Below are 23,253 nucleotides of genomic sequence, written 5' to 3'. Positions count from 1 at the left end.
CCCACATGACGCAAACTCCACCGCATGGGTGGTCTGATGGGAATTGTGTCAGCCTCCCTCGACTTCCAACCAATGGTTCTGGCAAGCCTTGTTTCACGCATGCATCACCAGTACCACACGGCTACTGTTGTAGGCACACACTCTTTTTCAGACTTGTTCTGCTCTTTTTGTGTTTTGTATCTTGTAATTGGGGAGTGAGCAGTCAGGTCATAAAACTTTCCCCTTGACCCCCACACACCTTTCTTGTTTATAGTATTAAGTGCAACTTTTCAGTTGCGGGTCTATCTCATCAGGATGTAAACGCAATTTAGTTTACTCCTTCTAGCTCACCCAACTTAATTGAGTGCGTGACCAACTGCCTGCCTGCCTCCACTGCACACCCTAGGACTACCACATCCCATCCATCGATGTTTTAACACAAAGCAACCCTTCGTGTGGTTAGTCATTTGACTCATTATACACTGAATATTTATGAGACAGTGGTCTCTTGATCACCGGCGTTAGAACTTTTTCCAGACACTATTGGTCTTTTTCTCAAGGTATCTGAAGTGAAATTCTCTTCTATAAGTCACTCTACATATATCCATCATATGATTGCATGCGAATGGAAGTTTACCTTGTTTAAATCTGACCGACTGTAAATTATTTTTACAGCGGTATAATGTATGCTCACATCTCACATCCCTAACAAACAAGATATCTGATATACTTGTCGATCCCTCAGTGGTGTAGTTACCGTTTTGTTCAAGGAGCAGTGTCTCCTTCATGGACACATGACTGTGTCCCCCAGTTTGACTCTTGCCTAATAAAACAAATCTCTGGTTTGTGAGTTTAACCCAGACGGAAGTAGAACCATTACTATGGATCCATGTCTTCCGACAGGTGATCGATAACGAGATTTGACAAGGGTAGACGAATGCGCATGCGCGAGAATGCGAAAGAATACGCATGCGCGAGAGAGTAATGCTTGGCATCCCTCTGCGCATGCGCTCCCGATTAGAGGAAGTTTTCGGGATCATCGCGCAATCCTGCATGGCCTCCGGAGAACGGAGGGTCGGCGCGCCATACAACGAGGCTATTTTAGGAGGGAGGGCGGGGTCCTGAACTCGCCTCCACTTCCGCTCGCTGACAGTACCGAGGTACCGACGGAGAGGTGAGACGCCTGGCTGCCCTGAACCTTGTTCCTTTACCTAACGAGGATTCAGTCTTCTGTTAGGTGCATTGTGATTTGTGGGCTCAGAGAGAGTCCTACACGTGTTACAGACTCTTTGCTGGGATAGGGAGGCGATCTTTTTGTTTCCCTTATAATCTAATACTGCATACATGGGAACTCTTTCCATGCAGCCAGACTGAGATATTTTACTAGCACTTTAGCGCTTTGTTTTCCAATAGGCCATGTTCAAAAACAGGTTTAACTCCTTAATATTAGGTGTTATACTACTAGTATTCCTTGAGGGTCATTAAAATATGCGAGATGTACGTGCCCTGGGTATTGTCAGTGGTGTTTTGTGGCAGGAGGGTCGCTATCACACGTTTGTTGGGTTTCAGTGTAAAGTTATTTGGCTAAGACACGGTAAAGTTCAGTGCTTACTGAGTCTTTTATTTTTACACTACAGAGCGGGGCCTCTTCCTCCCGAGCGGTTGCCGGGTGAGGTGAGGTCGTCACCCACACAAAGCTGGGTGAGTATCACGCTGAGGAAATGCCTTGGTGTGATCAAGCATTTATGCTTTAGTTCCATGTAAAAATCATATATTTTTCATGTATGTGTGCCTGCACGGTTTCCATGTGTACGCTCCGTGTTGTGTGTATCTAACTTGGTATTGTCTGATACAGTGTCTTTTGTCTGTTAACAGGAAGAAGATTCATTTCTCTCCCTACAGTGGACACTTAAGTATTCTTACATTTGATATAAAAGTAACTTTGTCAGTACAGGTTTATTACTTATCATCTATACACTATGTATGTAGCTGCAGTAGCTGATTTTTTGTTATCGGTCCTGAGGAAAGCTGGGCAAGATGCCCGTAAGCAGAAACATGTCGACCACATCACACTGCGCTAGAGGGTAACAATATTACCCAGCGTATTTTTTAATCTTTGACACCCGCACTTCTGTTGCAATGTCTCCAGGAGTCCGGACTGTTGAATTTTATCTTCATTATTATTTGAGCACTGCACTCTTCTCTTTCTTCCATCACTTTAGGATGCATGCCCGTGATGATATCTTTTACATCCATCCCTGCACCGGCACTATATGGTCGGTTGTGGGACGGCATGACAAAACTTTTCCCACATGACGCAAACTCCACCGCATGGGTGGTCTGATGGGAATTGTGTCAGCCTCCCTCGACTTCCAACCAATGGTTCTGGCAAGCCTTGTTTCACGCATGCATCACCAGTACCACACGGCTACTGTTGTAGGCACACACTCTTTTTCAGACTTGTTCTGCTCTTTTTGTGTTTTAAAACATATAATCACCTGACAGCCAGAGATGCAGCGAGTGCGGTGTGCCTGTACACCAAACAAAAGGGGTCATCAGAGAAGGCCCAGTAATCAATGTTACTAGGGGTCGGCAAAATATTCCGTTCCACAAACGGAATTGGAAGAATTTTGTCAAGCCAGAGGTATTCTTGTAAAGTGGAATTGCGGTCAAATTCTGCCAATTGCTGCATTGCAGTATTTTTTCTCACGTGCCACAACAGTAAGTTAGTGAGCGTGATTTGGTAGCCTCTAGCGCAATTTTTGGTCACTAGGAGGGCATCCGGTAAGATTTTTTCAACACGGGCTGGTGGTCACGACCTTTTATGGTCAGAAGGCTGCAGCTCGAGTAGAAAATCTACTTGAGTGGCAGCAAAATCAACTAAAGTAGCTGCGCCTCTGGTGCACCGCATGGTGCCGTTCACACAGATTTTTATGCATGGAACCTGCTCCCAGCGTTTATTCACAGCACGGCACCACGACAGGCTTATTTCCCCCTGCTGACGGAACTCCGTGGAATCTTGTGGAGTGTTTTTGTGGGTCCGCAGAATTCTGCGGAGTAAAATTCCACGAGTTCAGCCCACCCCTACATGTGGTAACATGTGCAAGGCAGAGATGATGATACATTAGTCAAATGGTGCCAAATGGGCAAGTAAGGAAGTCAGGGGCAAGAGTAGTTGCGATGTACCTTCTATGAAGCCAGGAATATCGGCTCTTCCTGTAAAAATACATTCCATGAATGAGAAAAGAAGTGGAATCAAGCTTGGCAACATAATCAAACTACATAATCTTTATCAGCTCCTCCTGATAGGCCGAAGAGGCCAAAGTTTTGAGCAAGGCCTTCTCAAGCCCTTCTCGTGCTTACCAAGACCCCACAACAGGACGAGCACCAGTGCGGCAAGCCATAGTCAGCTCATGACTCTCACCCTAGCCAGCACTGCACCCTGCAGACGCGAAGGTCACAGACGGGAGTGCCTGGCCGGTCACTGGCCTAACAGGACAAGGCAAATCATCATGTCCCATGTTTACTTTCAAATCGGTCTTTACCCCTCCAGGTGAGTCCAAAACCTTTCCTAGTCTTTCAATTTTTACATGAGGCATACTCCTGCCCTTCTACAATTTTTGCCCAGACAACTACCAGTTTCATTATTAGTAGGAAATTAAATGTCAGGGTAAAAAGAGACAACTGTGGTCAAACTAGACTTACCCTACTTTCGCTGTTGTGTCTATTTGTGGTTTTATTGTTAGAGTAAATGAAACGGGTTTTTCGGCACTGAATTGCTCCTCTAAAAATCGACCTGAAGGCTGCTTGGTGCCCGTGAAGCCAGAGAACATGATCGAGGCATAGTAGATACCGTTTATTTTGTATTTTTCTTTTGTAGTTTTTATAGATCAGCAGGTATTGGAACGCTTTACATTGCCACCAGTTACATTACAAAAGGCACAGGGAGATTACGTGATTTGCCCAGGATCACATGATATTCAGCCGACACCGAGACTCGAACACGGTTCCCTTTTTGTAAAGTCGGCATCTCTGGCCCTAACACCACATCCTGTCCACAAGGCAGCGAATGCACAAAAAACACACACGTGAAGCTACGGAGAAAAAAATAGGAAGTCACCAGATCTAGAGGCCCTTATGCTGTCGCTCCTCCGGGGGTGAGTGGCAAACACGAGATCAGAGACCCCAGCCCAACAGACACTGAGGGGATTGATGGGGCGGAGGGCAAGCAGTGATGGACTGCTTTGAAATTGAAACGAGATGGCGGCGAGCACTGTTTGCTTTTCGATCATACATTTAGCACCTGCTGGTGTAAAACACTAATGAAATCAGGCCGAACAAGCAGTGAGTGTAGAATGACATTACCTCCACACCCCGGTCCAGTAATGATGGGACGGGACCCAGCTTCCAGTGCATCCGCTGCGGTGAGCGTGGAGCAAGAGCCGAACAAAGCCCCGCCCACGCCCAGCTGCGTACATTACAACCCGCTAGACCGCAAGGAATCGTAAAATGCATCCCATCTCTCAGTCAGGTAAGCTGTTACTGTTCGCAAGTTGAGCTTAAATTAGGCCATTAATTCGCCCTGGAAGGGAGTGGTTGAGGAAGTGGGTGCGGGTGCGGAGGGGGGTTTAGGCAGCAGGTGCCACCAGCTCACCCCGAGTCCCCCCCCCCCCCCCCCGCATTTATTTAGCACATCGCTGTTATCATGTGTGAGCTTCAAGGGAGCAAAACATGCTCACAAGTACTGCGAGGCATTAGGTTGTCAAATGAGAGTCAAAAAATGGAACTCTACTGTCCTGAGTGAGGCTAGGTACTATTGAGAGCGCCCCCTGTCGGACGGCAGAAGCATGGGCAGGAAGAGGGAGGCAGGCTACAGGTAAGCGGTCTGTGTTACCTAAACCACCATTTGTCTCCTCAATAGAAAAGCGGGGGCACCTCCTCAGCAGGGCGTGTCCGCTCCTGTGTGTAACATGTACTGGGCTTGTCTTGTAAGTTGCATTGATTTATAGCGCCCCGAGACCCTTATAAGAAGTCCGAGAGCTTTAGTGCTGCTCTTACGTCTCAAAGGTGATGAATGCGCGAGCACAGCTTGTCCAGTCCCGGTTTTCGCTTTGCACGCTGAGACTTATAGCCTTGCTTATCCTGTTATAAAGTCAGCACCACAAGTCCCAAAATGCAAATAAAATCCCTGGACTGAATTAAATATTCAAGGGAGAACAGCAAAACTTGAGAACTAAGAGAATGCACCGTAATTAAGTACTTTAATTGGCAATGCGATTAAAGGTGTGAGACTGAGGGAAGAAGAGTAAATCTTCTCCCAGCCTGAGGAAAGTGGAGACAGAAACAGCTGGCCCTCCGCCCTTCCAAGACTAGACCCGTTCTCTGATTGCATCTCAGCCAATGGGAATGCCTGGGGCCAGCCAGTACAAACCTCGCATACATGCACCATGCCCTTTGGCTCAAGACAGCACTAAGGTCGTTGCTCCAGTACTGCCCCCTTTGCAGAGCTAGGGTCTCTGAGGCTACCCATACTAGAATGAGTGACAGCTGCCACCAGGAAATATGAAAGGGGCCAGATGAACAAAACCTTTTTTTGGTCGCAAACAGGCCAATTTGCAGCATTGGACTGTTTGTGACCGCAAAAAAACATTGAGATGTACAAATCCCAAATTGCAAATGGGTAACCTTTTTCCGAATCGAAATTTGGGTGTTCATTAATAAGATGCGTGCTCAGGGCATACCTTCCAAATACCGGCTCACATTGGTATAAACTATTGTTTTGTGATCGAAATGCAGTCACAAAGCATTCGCACTTACTGCCAACTGAAAGTTGGTGTTAACCCATTTGCAAATTCCCCTTTGAGAATGTGTAAATAAATATATATATATATTTTTTTTAATTTTTTTTTTTAAAAACCTTTATTGGATAATATAGGCAAACAAATACGGGCCTACAACCCACCGGCCAGCCTCGCAATCGATTAAAGCACAGAAGCGAGCAATTGGGCAACTCAGCAGCATATCAAAGCAAACACGATTAATCCAAGTTACACTGTAATTTGTTGCGCTGCCGAGAAGTAGGAGAAGTGAAGGTTTAGTTTTAAAGTTTTTTTAAAAGTATAGCCAAAGTAGTAGGAGCCAAGAAGGAGCAAATTCTAAACAATCCGTACCAGGACCGAAATGGACAACAGTATTCAGAAAGATTAACGAACATTATCTATTAAACAAAAGGCTGGAGGCGAGTAGCACAGGAGAGAAGACGCGCAAACATTATGATACACCCCAGCCACTACCCACCTTGCACCAATCCACCCCTTGACCCAAAGAAATAGGAGAAGAAAAAAGTAGAAGAAGAAGAAGAAAAATAAGGCCCATAGTAACTGAAACGAACAAAGAAAGAGCACCCCCCACCCAACACGCATGCAGAGGCTACGGCCTACCCCCCCCCTAGCAGTGTGTCTGTCGCCCCAAGAGTACCCGAAATTTAGGAGCAAGAGAAAGAAGGAAAAGAAATCACAAAAGACCGGAGGAGGGCCAGGAAAATAACCAAAACAATCAGTACTTTTACCCTCGGCCATCCATCCCCGGACCCCGAACCACCACCAGACCAACATGTATCTCCCACTATCGTCCATTACAGTCCCAGCAATGCACAAAACCGGATGCAGCAAAAAGGGAAAAACATCCTCAACCTTGTCCCTTTCGATCCAGTACGCCGACGGAGTACAGTTCTAAAGCAGCCATCTTGGACGGAGAAAGCAAAAGTAAGGTCCACTGCAGAGCACGATGCCATCCACCAAAGTCCGTCCACCTCAGAGCCAAGCGGTGAACGTCCAACCAAGAAGGAGCAATGCACAATCGCAATGCTTGAAGGGCTGCCGGCCAAAACAGCAGTTGCAACTCCAGGATGGGGCATGGAGACCCGCGATGAAGCCCCGAACAGGTGTGTGGCGAGGCGTCCGGACACAAACCTCCCGCCTCTGCCGAGGACCAAGATCTCCACACATCTCCGCATCAACACTGGGTAGCGCGGCAGCAACCACATCTCTCTTATCCAGCACCTTCAAGTACGTCTGAGCAGGCTGGTAGTCGCAGACAAACACAGGGTGTGGCGAGGTGCACAGCACATGGAGCTCAGCATGGCCGTCAGAGGGCTCTGCAAGCATAGAGATATCCAGTCGGCATTCCAGGTCCAGGGCCATGTCGCGCACAGCTACATGGAGATTACTCAGGGCATACATAATATCAGCAATCCTGAGGGGTGCCGCAGGATAAGAGGGCGCCGCCGTCTCGCGCACCCCGGGCGCGGGGTCACACCGTATCCCTTGAGACTGGTCGCCGTCGGCCATCGTATCAGCAGCCCACCAGCAGCCGGTCCGCAAATCACCGCCACTCCAGGGGGTACAGTAGCGGGACGGTCCCCTTCTCCTGACACCCGGCGACAATGCAGCGCAAACCGCTACGGATACCCCAAATGGCCGCCGGGGGAGAGAGTCCCAGATGCCGAGCGCCCAGTACAAAATGGCAGCCGTCTCAGCGCTGAAGAACAAGAAGACGCTCCGAGCCGTCCACAAGCCAAAAAGAGGTTAGAATATATCTTCTACGGCGGTGACACAAGTCGAGCATGAAGGCGTGCAGGACAGGGCGGCTCGCTGTAGCAGGGAAAACAATGCGGCAATAGCTATCCGTCAGCTAACCCCGTCCTGCTACAATGTCAGCCGTTGTTGCAACTTGGGACGGCAGCCTCCGGAGAACAAAGACCCGGCCTCGGCAATGCAGCACTGAGACAAAGACCGGGACACCTCGTCGCCTCTGCTACCAGGATCGCGCCGGGGAGCACACCGCTGGACTCAGGAGCGCCTCACGGTTCCAGGACGCCGACAAGTGGGCAGGATAACATGCAGGATCAGCGGCGTTGCGGGAGAAGAACGAGAGGGTCGGCGGAGCCGAGGCATCAGGCGGCCATCATGGTCGCGGGCTAGGCTCCTCCTCTAAATAAATATTTTTTAAGAGCAGACAGTGGTCCCACGGAAATGAAACATTACATTTTTTATTTTTAAACATGTCCCATTTCCTTTAAGGGAACAGGGCTGCATAAAAAAAGATTTACTTTATTTAAAAGCAATCACAGACATGGTGGTCTGCTGACACCAGCAGACCACCATCTCTGTGATTTCAGCGAAACCCAGTGGATTTCAAATTACAACCTACCTCGTTAATATTCATGAGGTAGGTCTCTTTATAAACCCACTATGAATCGCTAAATAAAACTCAAAGAGTTTCAAACATTATGAATAGCGTTTTCCTAAGAGTGATTCGCAGAAAATAATAATTAGGAAATTGCTGTTCCTAATTTTTGTACATCTAGCCCTAGATCACAGATTCCAAATTAATTGGAACAAATCGCATCATGACCCTTTACAGGAGTCATGGGGCACTCTGATGTTACTGGCTAGTATGTGTGGAAGGTATTGTCAGGGCTTCTGGAATTATGCATCAGGGGAACATCAAATTATGCAGCAGAGTTTACTAAATTATGGGTCAAGAAAAGGCAAATTAAGCAAACTAAAGCAGCACATTTTATGATAGTATTACTTCATATTTTGCTATTTTTTCTCACATCAACACTGTCTGAGTAAAGGTTTCACCTCATAAGTACGAAGTTATCATCCAACTACAGTAATAAGCAACTGAAAGTTGACCAGTCTACCTTGGATTTTAGGTGGGCGATTCAGCAAATGAACAGGGAGAGTCGGCTCAGAGTCAAGCCAAGGATCTGGCTGGGTTCTACAAGTCCAAACTGAGCCCTAAAGTATTTAGCATAAAAATCATGAAAGAAATGTCTTATAAAAATACAATAACGTTTTTTAAAATAAAAAAAGTGCATTTTGCATGCACAAGTGTTTTACCTTAGTATATCTGATTATATCACTGCATCGAGTGGCATTTATTAAAAGTGTTACGTTTTTAGACATTCCTGCCCCTCACAAAAATGCAATTAGTGAACTAAGGGGCAAGTCATTTGCCATGTGTACGCCATAGCATGCAGTCAAGATTCTTAAATGAAGCGTCAATATAATTTAGTAAATCAAACACAAGGAGTGTTCATAGAGTGCACATCATAAACTTGCATATTCAGAGGTGTACTCGTATGTCATAATTAAAAAAAATGAGGCAAAGTAAAATAAAAGATTTGCCAAGAATCACACAATTTTGGCCCATGAGGATAGAGAGTAGGTGGAAGAAAGAAGCCGCGTGAAAGCTAAGCTCACTGTGGGCCCTAGTGTGAGCTGAGCTAGAGCCTGGCATCAAGCTCGAGTCTGTCTCGAGTTTTCAGTCTCACCCACCGCTAATTTGCATTGGGCTTTACACAGTGCAGCATCACAGATCTCCACAATTTTAGTAACTTTTGATCTATGTGAGCTAGAAACATATTTTCTTTTAGAATCTGCAGATTATGCAGCAAATGGTGTATAACGTGGTTAACCCATAATTATGTGGAAAATGCAGTAGCTGCAGAGTCGCATAATGCCAGTGGCCCTGGCTAGTGTCATTTACTAAAGGTGTTGCACGACCACCAGTGACAGTACAAGCCAACTGGATAAGCAAATGACTGTTTTCAGGGCTGCTGACTCTCCAGGGTTACTGAATTGGAGCTGTCAAAGCTTATATAGCAAGGGGGTAAAGCTAACCTATTGCGTTACCCAGAAAATGACACACAAAAAACACAATGTCCGGGGAGGAGCCAAGCTCGCAAGCGAAATGGTCGCCTTGTAGCTCGGCTCCGTCAGCCCTCTGGCCTGACTCACATATCCTGCGACATATCCTGCCCAGAGACGATACATTTTCGAAGAAAGAGAAACGCAACACTTCGCTCCCACTCACCGTCTGACCTGGAGGCTCCGACTTGCGGGGGATCCGGAGTTGTGCCCTCTCGCGGAAACCGGGGCCTTTGTGAAGCTGAGACCGGGGCTTCGCCTATTGGATCCGGCCTGGCGTTGTGGCGACTGTTGGCCCCGGCCGAGAGACTGCACCACGAGAGAGAGCCACTGTGAGAAATTCCCGGTGATCCTGAACCGGGCCTGCCTTGACGGCCGTGAGGCCGGTGCGGGGCGTGGTGCTCCATGGACTAACCGTGTAAAGGGGTTTCCCCGCCGCCGCTCTGTTCATCAACCCTGGACCCTCGCGCTTGAGCTATACTTCTGAGGAGCGCCGGCTCGACCATAGGCGACCTTCCGCTTGGTGGGGCTCTCTTTTCTGCACCGCGGTGGTCATTGCCGGGGCCCCCCAGACATCTGTAAAGGCCTACATCTGTGGACTGCTCCGGGGGTGGCGGAGAGTGAAGAAGGGGTTGAATTTACAAAATGGCTGCCGCAGTTTGGAGCTGTGGATTTCCTCCTGATGGCGATCTCCGGTTGCTAGATTGCGCGGAAGGATGGCCATGTGGATGTGAGCCTACGATCGGCGACGTTCTTGCTGCCTTGAGATCTTTACACGCGACCTTGGCCCCCGGTGCTCCTGGGGACTTGTCCCGATCCACCGCCATCTTGGGTGGACGCTCCTTCAAGGTCCCCTCTTGCCTCGGTGATACCATTGCCTCACCCCCCTCGATGGCTCCGAAATATGGTGCTGCTATCCACCAACGGATTTGTACATCGGCGGCTTCAGAACCTCCTGTTCGATGTTCGGAAACTGGAGACTTAGACACTGTGCGAGGGCCCGATCATCCCCGGATGCCTGAGAAAGATGGCGGACTGCTGCTTGTTTTTACCTTGATGAGGTCTTGTCTCTATTTTGCCAGTATACTCCCGCCTTTTCGAACGACGAGACTGCACTCCTGTTTTTTATTGCCCCTGTTGCTGTTGCTGATATATTTGGATTGCTTACTTGAATTTTTATTCACTTGCTTTTTCATTGACCTTTCTGACCAGCATCTGTATCGTATTCTTTTTCATTTGTGTGCTTGCCTCGCATCGTATTGCACGCTTCAGGCTGTTATTTGGTGGGTGGTAAATGCAGTGAAGAAGGGATTGGGGTGAGATGCATGGCCCCCGAAAGATTATTGGTATACGAATTCATGGCGGAGTTGCCCATATTCATAGTGCTATGAGAAACCTCTCTGAAAGTTTTATCGTGTTCGAGTCTATATCGTTCTGGTACACATGTACTGTAGTGTATGGTTGGGTGGAGGGCTGTAGCCGACCGTATTTATTTTTGATCTCATGCTCCTCCCTCCTATTTACTATCTTGTTTCCGTATCTTTTTTTGTCTTCTGTTTCTTTTCTCTCTTATCTCCACTATATTTCGGGTTCTGGTTTAGGGCGACAGGCGCGCTGTTTGGAGGATAGGCCGTAGCCTTCTGCAGGGGTGCTGGGTGGGATGGGTGGGTTGGGTCTTTTTTGTTGTTTTATTTTCTTCAGTTCTATGGCCCTTTTGTATCTCTTTATGGGGGTGCCGCGTCTATCCTTTGCCTCCCGTGGTATGATTGGGCGGGATATGTGACGTCGCTGTTCCTCTTCTTAAAGTTCTGCTGCTTCCGATGCGACTCCCATGCCCTCATCGTTGCAATTCCCCTGTTCCTATGTGTGTTCCTTGCTATGGGGAGCTTGTTCCGACGCGGCATTCCTCTTCTTTTATTCTGTGTTTTTTTCCTTCTTTTCTTTCCTTTTCCCTCTTCCTCCCCTCCCCTTTTCTTTTTCTCCCCAGGTTAGTATGGCGGGCTAGTTTTAATGATATTACTATTCCGGCCCCCCTGTTCTATATCCAAGTGCTATTGGGTGGTGGGTACGCCAAGTTATTATTGATTGCATATTGATTTGTGCTTCCTACGTCTGTCCCTCTACCGATGTGTATAGTACTGCCATTTCTATATTGCTGCCCTTTATCCTTTGGCTGTTAATGATTTGTGCGGGGTATCCGGATATTGTTTTGTTCTTGCTGAGCCTGCCATACGCCCTATCGTTATATTATAAAATTAACCTATATTACTCCTGATTGCTGGCCGTATAGATCCTCATACTTCCCCCTCTCTTTTAGCGACTATATTGAATGTACAATTTTACTCTGATTCTGTGACTACTATTTTGGAATTTTTGACTGCTTTAACATGTTGTGGCCGGCCAGATCGGTTGTAGGCCCAGCCTTGTATATCCTTTCTGTACGAATAAAGGTTTAAAAAAAAAAAAAAACACAATGTCCGGTCCAGTCTTAAATAAATAATTTATTTAAACGTACCTAAAATCTGATAACAAAAAGTAAAACTTACCCAAAAAATAAGTTCCCAGTAAATTTCTAGGACTGACATATGACCACAAACACTTTGGTAGTGCTGGCGTTTCGGGGATTTTGGACCAGTTGTAAAACGGCTTTTTGTGATCTCAAACCGTGCACTTTGCAAAATCAGAGCATTTGTGACTGTGAAAGGGCAATTTCTAATGTACAAAAACTATTTTTCAAGTCTGAGCAGATGTTCCAACTGGTTAAAGGGATTCTTTGACCCATACTGGATCGCAATTTGGAAGGGGCATAAAAGGAACGCTTCTTCAAAATCGCAATTCAGTTAAATGTATCAATGGTTTGCAACTGCATGTCTTGTTGTAAACCATTGACCAGCCACTGATTCCCCAAAGGATGTGGTAACTGATTCACAAAGGTGAAAGATTCCCTTTGAAATCCTTCACCTTTGAAAATAGGGGCGGCAGAGTCTGGACAGTAGGCACTGGTGCACGGACAACTGCCTGTCCCCCCTGAAGTTTTCCAAAGTTTGTCAATTTTTTTTCTTTTTTTTTAAGCTCCATTTATTTCTAAAGAAACATGGGCTCATTAAAAAAAAAAAAGATTTCTATTTTGGAATGCAATTACTGGGATGATGGTCTGCAGTTCCTGCAGGCCACCATCCCTATCATTCCAGGCAAACACATGGTGTCACAAATTGTGACCTACCTAATGGATATTTATTTGGAAGGTCATTCTATAACCACTGGGACCTCCTGTGATTCGTTACTTTCTAAAACAACCTATCAGTACATATATCACTTTGCAAAATCCAATCCAATTCCATACATAAACAGTTGGTGCACAACTTGCAACCACTTTTGTGAATGAAAAAATAGTGCAGAAGGCTTTCGAATTCTTATGTGTTACAAACGGACCAAGGAAATGTAAACTGCTTAGCGCACCTACATTACAGTCACTTTAAGCTGCAAGTAGAGTGATCACCATCTTGTATGGTCCTGACCACTTGATATCAGTATCTCGAGAGTGCTCTACAGTGGTGGGTGGCATAATGCAGCCTGCTCAGAGGGGTTCTTCTAAAGCTGCCTCCATCAGTGAAAGTCGCAAAAGGTGCCAGTGGAGGAGGATGGGGAACAGTAAATGGTAGACAGAGAGGGTACCAAGTAGTTGGTCAGCCTAGAAGAAAAAGATGTCCTCAAAAAGGACACAGATAAAATTGGTATTCCATGTTTTCAGAAAATTCTTCAGTAAATATGAAAGACAGCGCATCTCCACTTACTTTACATAGGTATAACTCAAGTTCATTAAATATATCAATTTAATTCTTCCTTCTGTTCCTAATAAATCTCATGTTATGGTTTTTCAAGTGATCATCAGATCTCATTTCAATTAAGACAGTCAGACATATTCAAAAAGATATTTTATTAAATCATAAGTATGTTTTAGTCTTCGTTTTATAAAAGTTAACAAAGTTCAAACCCATAGTAATTAGTGTATCCAATTAAAGATATATATGTGAAATGCATCAACATACATTTGTATCGGGCTCCATAATCATACCACTGAAATCTAAAAAGCCTTAACCATACATCAATACAACAAACCACATTCATTCAAAATCATTCACTCTATTCTCTAAAAACAATGCTTAGAATCTCATATTGACATTTCATCAATTCACTATTCCTCTATATGTACATCAATGTTGATTTACATTAAATTCAAAATAATATAATATAATATAATTTGTATTTTTTTTATCGTGTTTTATCAACTGGGTAAACAGAAAAATGCACCAGAGAGCATTTCGGTGAAAAAATGATCAGATATTATTGTGCCACCTTCATCAGGGTGCTGAACCATATATGTGGGCAGTGGCAGAGGCCATCCAAGCAAAAGGAAAGATGTTCAGGAGGCCAGTTTCCATTTGGAATAATATTATGGGAGTATACTTGACTCTTCTTTGATGGAATATCTACACTCTGATGAGGAAAAATATTCCCACAGGAGTGTATTCGATGCTCAGGTCAGGTTTCCAGATAGAGGAATGAATTGCTCAAACATTATGAGTCCTAACATTATTCCTATTGGAAACGCCCCCCTGAAAGTCTTTCCTTTTGCTTGGATGGCCTCTGCCACCACCAACATATACATTTTAGCACCCTGAAGGACCAAGTGTCTATTCCTTTTTTACCGACACGCCAGCAGGACATGTGGAATTTTCCTTTTGTCATGGACACAACCTGGCTAAGGATCCACAATCATCGAATCGGAGGCCACTTCCATCACTTTTTTTTCCAATTATAAAAAAAAGCATTGCCTTGTCTCTGCAATTGCAGAGGGAGACTGAGCCATTTAGATGTTTTGTCCTACATTAGATATGGTTGTTATCTCAGACCTCAGAAAAATCTAAGAGATCCAGTGCCCCAAAAAATAAATAAAGACTTGCGTAATGTATTTTGTAGTAAAGAAGCAGATGCACTTTCTCCTCATTACATTTATGATTGTGCCATTGACTTGGTCCCTGGGAAACCCATACCACATGGAAGAATATATCCACTAACAGTGAAAGAAGATGAGGTGTTGCGCTAATATCCAAGAGAAAATCTTGATAAAACATTCTATATTGCCAGTAGTGTCCCCCATTTTCTTTGCACCTTAATCAGATTGTAAGTATTGTCTGTGTATTGGCTATCAGGAAGTCAGGGCCATCACCATTTGAAATTTACGGTTTTCAATTCTTCTGGATCAAGTCAAGACCACTTAAATCTTCGCAAAGTTTTTTGGGATGGAACATATAATCTGGTGAGAGTATGAGAGGGGGTTGAGTGGAAAAGTTTGCGTACATTGCTATAGTCCTTGGGGGTCTCTAATGCTACACTTCCCTTCCTGGCATTGCAGGCATGTTTGCAAGGTGTTTTCTCATAATTGAAAACTTGCTTTGCATAGGAAGGCAGAACAATGTCCCTTTAAAGTATTCAACAAGGGTAAGAGAGAGAGGATGGAACGAAGGGGCTCGTTCGTCTCCCCAAAGTCAAACTAAATAAACAATAAGAACGAGCTAATGGTAGTCAAGGAAGACCGATTGGACATGCATCATAAAATTTGGCTCCTTTATGGAAAGCCCATTAGGTTTTTAGAAAAACCCTTACCCACCAACTTAGTTGGTGGCATGCTTCAACATTCGGATCCCACCTAGTGGGCCAAATGCCTCCTAGGTGTACTTTGACACCTGATTACAGTGGAGTGGGATTGTTTTTGAAGTGAGAAGGTGAGTGATAACTTTAAAACTACCTCACGGACACTAGTGCATGCGGTATGAGCCGGAATTTAATCTGAAGTTCCTGGGGCAGGGGAAAAAAAATCAAGGTTGGTTGTGAAATAGGAGAAATGACCTCGCACATCGCATTGGGGTGAAGTGGTCTACATGTTTCGGCCAAATCCTCCCTTTTGGCTTTCTTGAGGACCAGTGGAGCTCAGGCTATAATGTGTCCCGAGCTAGTGGTGTATACGCCCACACACTAAGGTGTGCGTAAGTAAAACGTCGTTTTGTGACTTAAGATATCCACCAAAAATGAAAGTTTATCTGAAAGAGAAATGAGACAAAATAATCAACCACATTCATGATTCTAAATTGTAACAGGCACTTGAGAATGGTGAATTGTTCGAGTACATAGTGAAATGTACCTGCACAGAAAGCTCCGTGCCATCCATGTACAGGCTGTGTAAACACAGCTTGTGCAGTTGCATATTGCAAGTTACGCAACCGTATTACCCAAAACCCTCATTAGAGGTACTAATTGCCCATGTATCTACTGCCAATTATGGGTAAGCCTGAGCCTGTGCCTCAGTTGTGCCTCGGGGACTCTCTAAGGTGAAAAACCTCCAGAGTCTGGTTACCCAATTGGTGGTAGTGAGCAACCGTAATAAAAAGGTACACACAAGAAAACACCCGAATTCTAATGTTACCATGCAGAAAACAGGAGTCCGTGTAAATACAAGCCCCTGGATGTAATGGGGGTCATCAAAATACCAATTATGTATACAGTAGGGCACCTACTTAAGTTACTGAAATGATGCATGACATAGATCCCGGCGGGAGGAGGTGCCTTTAGTCATACTCTCTCAGAGAAAACCCAAAAGGAATGCAAAAAAACAGGCATTAGTTACAGGTAACCCGCCTGGCAACGGTGAGTATGGATCGGTCACCAAAAAGTTTACTGGTCCCCCCTCCTTTACTCACTGTGTCAAGGTCTGCCACCTGCCCGGTTTCCCATGTGTTCATCCTTTTCAGGATCCCAGCGATACTGTGTGTCTTGTCATTGTGTGTCTATATGCAGTCAAAGCTTGCTGCATCCAACCACGTCTGGTGCACTATGACGTCATTTCGTTTGAACATATCATCCTATTGTTCCAAGGTGCAAAACATCTTCTCAGTGTTTAATCCCTTCTAGCCCATAATCCTCGGGTTTGGGGAACTAGCATGATAATATAATAAGTGGTTCACCAGAGCCGTGCTCGTTATGATGTTAGCATGGAATCCTACACCACTAGTATTGGTCATATTTCTTCAAGGGAAGGAGAGGGAATCACTGGTTAGCAAGACACTTGTATGTCAGCCATTGTAAAGCTGTGAGACAGCTTCTAGTCACCTAGCCTCTCCTAGATAATTGCTTATCCTGAGTAGATGGTAGGCAGTGGAGCATCTTTAGTGAGAGCCGCAGCATGGTGATTATTTGTGTCTTTAACAATGAATGGTTGGGTCCACGGAATTCATGTTGTCTAGCTTTTTAGATTAATTGTGTTCCACATTTAAATCAATGACTCAATGAAATAAGCAGACAATACCCATAGATTTACCTGAGCAATCCATGCACAATGACTGGTATGCACAATGCGTACACACATGAGCAATCCATGCACGATGACCGGTATGCACCATATGTACATAAATGAGCAATCCATGCATGACGATGGGTACACACCATGTGTACATACATGATCAATCTATGCACGTTGACAAGTATGCTCCATGCGTACACTGTCACCAAAGCACATTCTCTAAAGTGTCTTCTAATAAATGTTCGATCGCTCTCTTAAAACAAACATCACCTCTACGACCTTCTCACTGGTGCAAAACCAGACATACTATTCATAACTGAATCATGGTTGGGAGATGATATGGCTCCAGTCATGCATGAAGCCATTCCTCTAGGCTATCAAACGATCATGCAAAATGGTATAGGCAAAAAAGGAGGTGGTCTAGCTGTTGTGTTCAGGCAAACATTACATATCACTAAAGTTGAAGACATCTCCATAAAGAATTGTGAGGCTCTTCTCACCAGATGCAATCCTACACCATCTTCCTCCTGTAACTTCCTGCTCTTTTACAGACCTCCACCTAGCAAGGCGACATTCCAAGACGCACTTCTTGACACAGTTTCAAATGTGATAACAATACGCTCCAACCTACGCATTCTGGGTGACCTCAACCTTTGGGTTGACAAACCCAACATGACCCATCCAAAAACAATAATCACTGGCCTAGATGCACTTAACCTGCTTCAGTTTGTCCACAAAGCCTCACACATCGTTGAACATATCCTAGATGTCATTTTTGCTAATACCGAACAAGTTACCTTTCAAACTATAACTCCATTCACGGGTCTGGCTACCATTTGCTTGCTTTCCAACATAAAACAACACTAAGCAACTCACCTTAAACCACCTTACATGCATCATGCCCCTTATCTGCTATCAACCGTGGCACAAACTCAATTTGGAACACCTAGAAACACAACTAACATCCAGTACAGATCTGGAAACAATAAATATTGTTCAGAAATTATATGAGTGGCTACAGGAAGCTTTTGATATCCTGATACCACTCAAACCACAGAAACGAACAAAATAAATACATGTACAGAAATACAGAGATAAAAGACATAAAACTATAAATTAGAAAGATGCAACGTGCCTGGCTCAAAACAAAAAACAAACAAGACAAACTTCACCAACAGAAAATTAACAGATTATACAAATCAGCTAACAAAAAAGCAAAGAAAGGGTACTATTCAGCAGAATTTAAAGTGCTAAGTGTGCAAATAAAGTATTTTATAAAATACTCATTGAATTTCATCAACCAAATTGTCTAGAAGGAACTCAACCCGTTACTCAAGATTTCACAGACAAACTGGCAAATCATGACATGGACAAAGCAAACACGTTGGGCTCATACTTAAAACAGAGACAAAGCACCAGCACTAACCCTTTTACAAAACAACAATCCAAGAGTACTCTAACTCAGCTTCTCCCTTACTTCTAACACATTTCACACGATGAATTTATAGACCTGATCAAAGCAAGAAGGGCTGCCAGCAGCCCTTCTGACCCGTGTCCACCGCAAACTTTCAACACAATTCTTCTAACAACTTCTGCTGTCCCTCCAGTAAGAAGAATCATCAACAGTTCCATAACTACCAGAATATTTCCAGAATAACTCAAAAAGTCATACATACACCCTTAACTGAAGAAAACAAACTTAGACCCGCTGAACCCTGACAACAACAGACCCATTACAAATGGACCTTTCCTGGGCAAATTGATAGAAAGAGCAGCGTTTGCCCTGATGCCACAATTCATTGAAGACAATGCCATACTTTCAGACTTCCAAACAGGATTCCGTCTGGGAAGAGGCACAGTATCTGCCCTCCTTGCCATCTGGGATGACCTGAAGAACAGTTGACCGCAAGGGGGTTGCTGCGCTACTCTTGGACTTCTCGGCTGCCTTTGACACGGTTGACGATGACACTCATAGAAAGATTCTTCGAAGCCTTCATAGAGGGGACTGCTTTAGACTGGATCACATCCTACCTTTGTAACAGAACTAATGTCATCCATACCCCACCTTTCACATCCAAACCATACTCCACAAAAGCTGGGGTCCCTCAAGGCTCTACCATCTCGCCCATGCTATTTCAACATCTACATGAACTCATTACCAGTACTGATCAATCAATTTCACCTCATGTGCTATAACTATGCAGATAACACACAAATACTCCTTCAACTGGAATGCCCCAAAGACATTGGAAACTCGCCAATTTTCAGTTTTCTCAGAGCCGTGGATCAATAGATGACTTGGAGCCATCTCAAATTGAATGCTTCCAAAACGGAAATACTCACGTGTGGCGATTGGAAACATTATAACCCGCTTGCAGCCTGGCCTGATTAACTGGGATCTCCACCTAAAGTATCATAGGAAGTAAGAAACCTCAGAATGACCATGGACTACAAGCTATCGATAAATGCCCAAAGTGGACAAACTAGCAAGATCAAGCTTTGTTACTATAATAACTCTGCGACAAATATTTCCCCATTTCGGATTTCCACACAAAGTCCAAGCTATCTTCACCCTTGTTCTGTCCAAACTCGATTATGCCAATAGCCTCTACCATGGATCACCTTTAACGACTTTGAAAAGACTACAATGGATTCAGAACACGGCTGCCAGACTACTCTTTTATATCAAACCGAGAGACCACATCTCCCCTGCCTTGAAAGCCCTGCATTGGTTACCGGTTGCCAGAAGATCAACGTTTGAGCTGCTTTGTATCACCCACAAAGTGATACATGGAATGGGACCGCTCTTCATCAGGAGTAAATTCACCAAACGCATTAATCATAGGAACCTCCGCTCTAAAGTGGCACCTCTCTTCAAAATCCCAAGATACCAGAAAAAAAACATGAGTGGCACATCCTTCTCTGTTCAAGCAGCCAAAATATGGTACTCTTTACCCCCCAAACATAAATCCACCGGCAACCACCTTATCTTCAGAAAACTACTCAAGAATTGGCTCTTCCCCACATAAGCACCATACGCAAACAGAAATATACAGCATATCCCTTTGTATATAAGCATTTATTTGTACTATAGATATGTACCTATATATGTGTATTGCTTTCTATAAACATGTAGAATAATTGTGTTTTAGTGCAACACTTGAAAATCAAAGTTTTTCAAATGCATATTTAATCTACAAATACTTACTTCCTTTATGCATCTATATACCTTCCTTGTACTTGGATCTATTAATGTATTACTCCCCCCCCAAAAAAGAATTTAGAATGCACTACCCTATTTCTCACCCTACACATCTATCAATATTTCTAATCTACATATATTTACTTCCTTTATACATCTATAAACTTTCCATGTACTTATGGATCTATATATTTATTCTAATTTTGCATATTTAATGCACTACCGTATTTCTCACCCTATACTTCTCTCAATATATCTTCTACCTTAACTCTCTGACTCATCTCAAACCTCTTTCTACTGCTCTTCCCAATGCACTACGCTATTTCTCACGCTATACCTTTATCAATATATCCTCTACATCTACTCTCTAATTCCTCTCAAACCCCATACCACTACTATGATCCCCAAAATAGCCCTTTATAGACTCTCCCCTACTCTACCCCTCCTTGCACCATCTGACACCTATTTTACTATACTGATCCCCCAAAACAAGCCTTTCTAAACTCTTCCCTCTGACTCTTCCACTACACATCCCTTTTTACTCACCTCAAGCCTCCTACTACTGCTATGACCTCCAAAAAAGGAAAGGATAAATCCTTCACTATTTTATTCTTCCAATATCCTTTTCGATCAAAATAACAGACTAACAAGTCCACTTCTCAAATTTCATATTTCACTATACTAATTCACCTCTAATTCTTTATGGGTTTCAGAGTAGCTTGCTACTCGCTGAAAAAAAACGCTCATCAGGGGTAACAAGTGCTATATATATGCAAACCTTTGTCCCTCTTCTTTCCCTCTGCCACCCTTCTCAATCCAAAAAACTGACTAACATATCCACCACTAAAATTACTTTCCTATTTCACCATACTAATTCACCACGAATCCTTAAATGGGTTCCGGAGTAGCGTGCTACTCGCTGACATTTTTTTTTGCAACAAGTGATATATAAATGGAAACCTTTTTCTCTCTTCTATACCTCCGCTATCCTTCTCAATCTAAATAACTGACTAATATTCACCACTCAAATTACTTTCATATTCCACTATACTAATCCAACACTGATCCTTTAGGGGTTCCGGAGTAGCGTGCTACTCGCCGGAAAAAAGCACTTCAACGCCCCATCAGGGGTAACAAGCACTTTTTAAATGCAAACCTTTATCCCTCTTCTATCCCTCCGCTATCCTTCTGAATCCAAGTAACGGACTAACCTATCCACCGCTCAAAATACTTTCATATTTCACTATACTAATCTAACACTAATCCTTTATGGGTTCCGGAATAGCGTGCTACTTGCTGAAAAAGCGCTTCAACGCCGCGTCAGGATTAGTAAGCACTATATAAATGCATTTACAATACAATATATGAGTAATCCAATGGGGCTGAAATGAACAGATGCCCTACACACAGACCTGAGTGATTCCATGCAGTGGCATGAGATCAAATACGATTCAAAAAGGGGGGTGGTGATGGACAGAGTATCTGAATTAAGCAGAACACTCCTACCCAGACAAAAGATCAGGGTTTGATCCATCACCGTTTTTTAGCTCACTGCACCATCCCAGTTCAGAACCTGGCTACATGCAAATTAGTCTGACCCTGGCCCAGTGCATCATGGGAACAGGGCAGACCAAACTACCAAGCCAATTCTTTACTGGAAAGGAAACAAGCTTCCGGGGACCGGTTTCTGGCATTACAGCCGTCTTCGGCCCGGCCTGCTTGAATCCTGATGGTGCAGTGAGCAAGGGACTCACATCTGAGCATACCCTTCCACACTTGTGGTGGCCAAAATGATTCAAAAAGGGGGGTGGTGATGGACAGAGTATCTGAATTAAGCAGAACACGCCTACCCAGTCAAAAGATCAGGGCTTGATCCATCACCGTTTTTTAGCTCACTGCACCATCCCAGTTCAGAACCTGGCTACATGCAAATTAGTCTGACCCTGGCCCAGTGCATCATGGGAACAGGGCAGACCAAACTACCACGCCAATTCTTTACTGGAAAGGAAACAAGCTTCCGGGGACCGGTTTCTGGCATTACAGCCGTCTTCGGCCCGGCTGCTTGAATCCTGATGGTGCAGTGAGCAAGGGACTCACATCTGAGCACACCCTTCCACACTTGTGGTGGCCAAAACGATTCAAAAAGGGGGGTGGTGATGGACAGAGTTTCTGAATTAAGCAGAACACTCCTACCCAGTCAAAAGATCAGGGCTTGATCCATCACCGTTTTTTAGCTCACTGCACCATCCCAGTTCAGAACCTGGCTACATGCAAATTAGTCTGACCCTGGCCCAGTGCATCATGGGAACAGGGCAGACCAAACTACCAAGCCAATTCTTTACTGGAAAGGAAACAAGCTTCCGGGGACCGGTTTCTGACATTACAGCCGTCTTCGGCCCGGCTTGCTTGAATCCTGATGGTGCAGTGAGCAAGGGACTCACATCTGAGCATACCCTTCCACACTTGTGGTGGCCAAAACGATTCAAAAAGGGGGGTGGTGATGGACAGAGTATCTGAATTAAGCAGAACACTCCTACCCAGTCAAAAGATCAGGGCTTGACCCATCACCGTTTTTTAGCTCACTGCACCATCCCAGTTCAGAACCTGGCTACATGCAAATTAGTCTGACCCTGGCCCAGTGCATCATGGGAACAGGGCAGACCAAACTACCCAGCCAATTCTTTACTGGAAAGGAAACAAGCTTCCGGGGACCGGTTTCTGGCATTACAGCCGTCTTCGGCCCGGCTTGCTTGAATCCTGATGGTGCAGTGAGCAAGGGACTCACATCTGAGCATACCCTTCCACACTTGTGGTGGCCAAAACGATTCAAAAAGGGGGGTGGTGATGGACAGAGTATCTGAATTAAGCAGAACACTCCTACCCAGTCAAAAGATCAGGGCTTGATCCATCACCGTTTTTTAGCTCACTGCACCATCCCAGTTCAGAACCTGGCTACATGCAAATTAGTCTGACCCTGACCCAGTGCATCATGGGAA

General features: G+C 44.6%; 2 protein-coding genes across 2 annotated transcripts in view; one reads left to right on the top strand and one right to left on the bottom strand.

Annotated features, from left to right (window-relative positions):
• NUAK2 (NUAK family kinase 2) overlaps positions 1 to 4,497 on the bottom strand; it is a 76,158-nt gene extending 71,661 nt beyond the window's left edge. The window contains exon 1 of the mRNA XM_078644623.1: positions 4,345 to 4,497. Coding sequence (XP_078500749.1) covers positions 4,345 to 4,494 — 150 coding nt within the window. The 5' untranslated portion in view covers positions 4,495 to 4,497. The remainder of the gene's footprint in view (positions 1 to 4,344) is intronic.
• Positions 4,498 to 4,816: 319 nt separating this feature from the next.
• The window catches only part of LOC144755559 (uncharacterized), a 40,719-nt gene continuing 22,282 nt past the window's right edge, over positions 4,817 to 23,253 (top strand). Inside the window, exon 1 of the mRNA XM_078644621.1 lies at positions 4,817 to 4,855. The gene's annotated coding sequence lies outside the window, so the exon portion shown is untranslated. The remainder of the gene's footprint in view (positions 4,856 to 23,253) is intronic.

This window comes from Lissotriton helveticus, chromosome 5_1 (genome assembly GCF_964261635.1).
Source record: "Lissotriton helveticus chromosome 5_1, aLisHel1.1, whole genome shotgun sequence".
NCBI lineage: Eukaryota > Metazoa > Chordata > Amphibia > Caudata > Salamandridae > Lissotriton > Lissotriton helveticus.
This window is presented reverse-complemented; position numbering and strand designations above follow the sequence as displayed.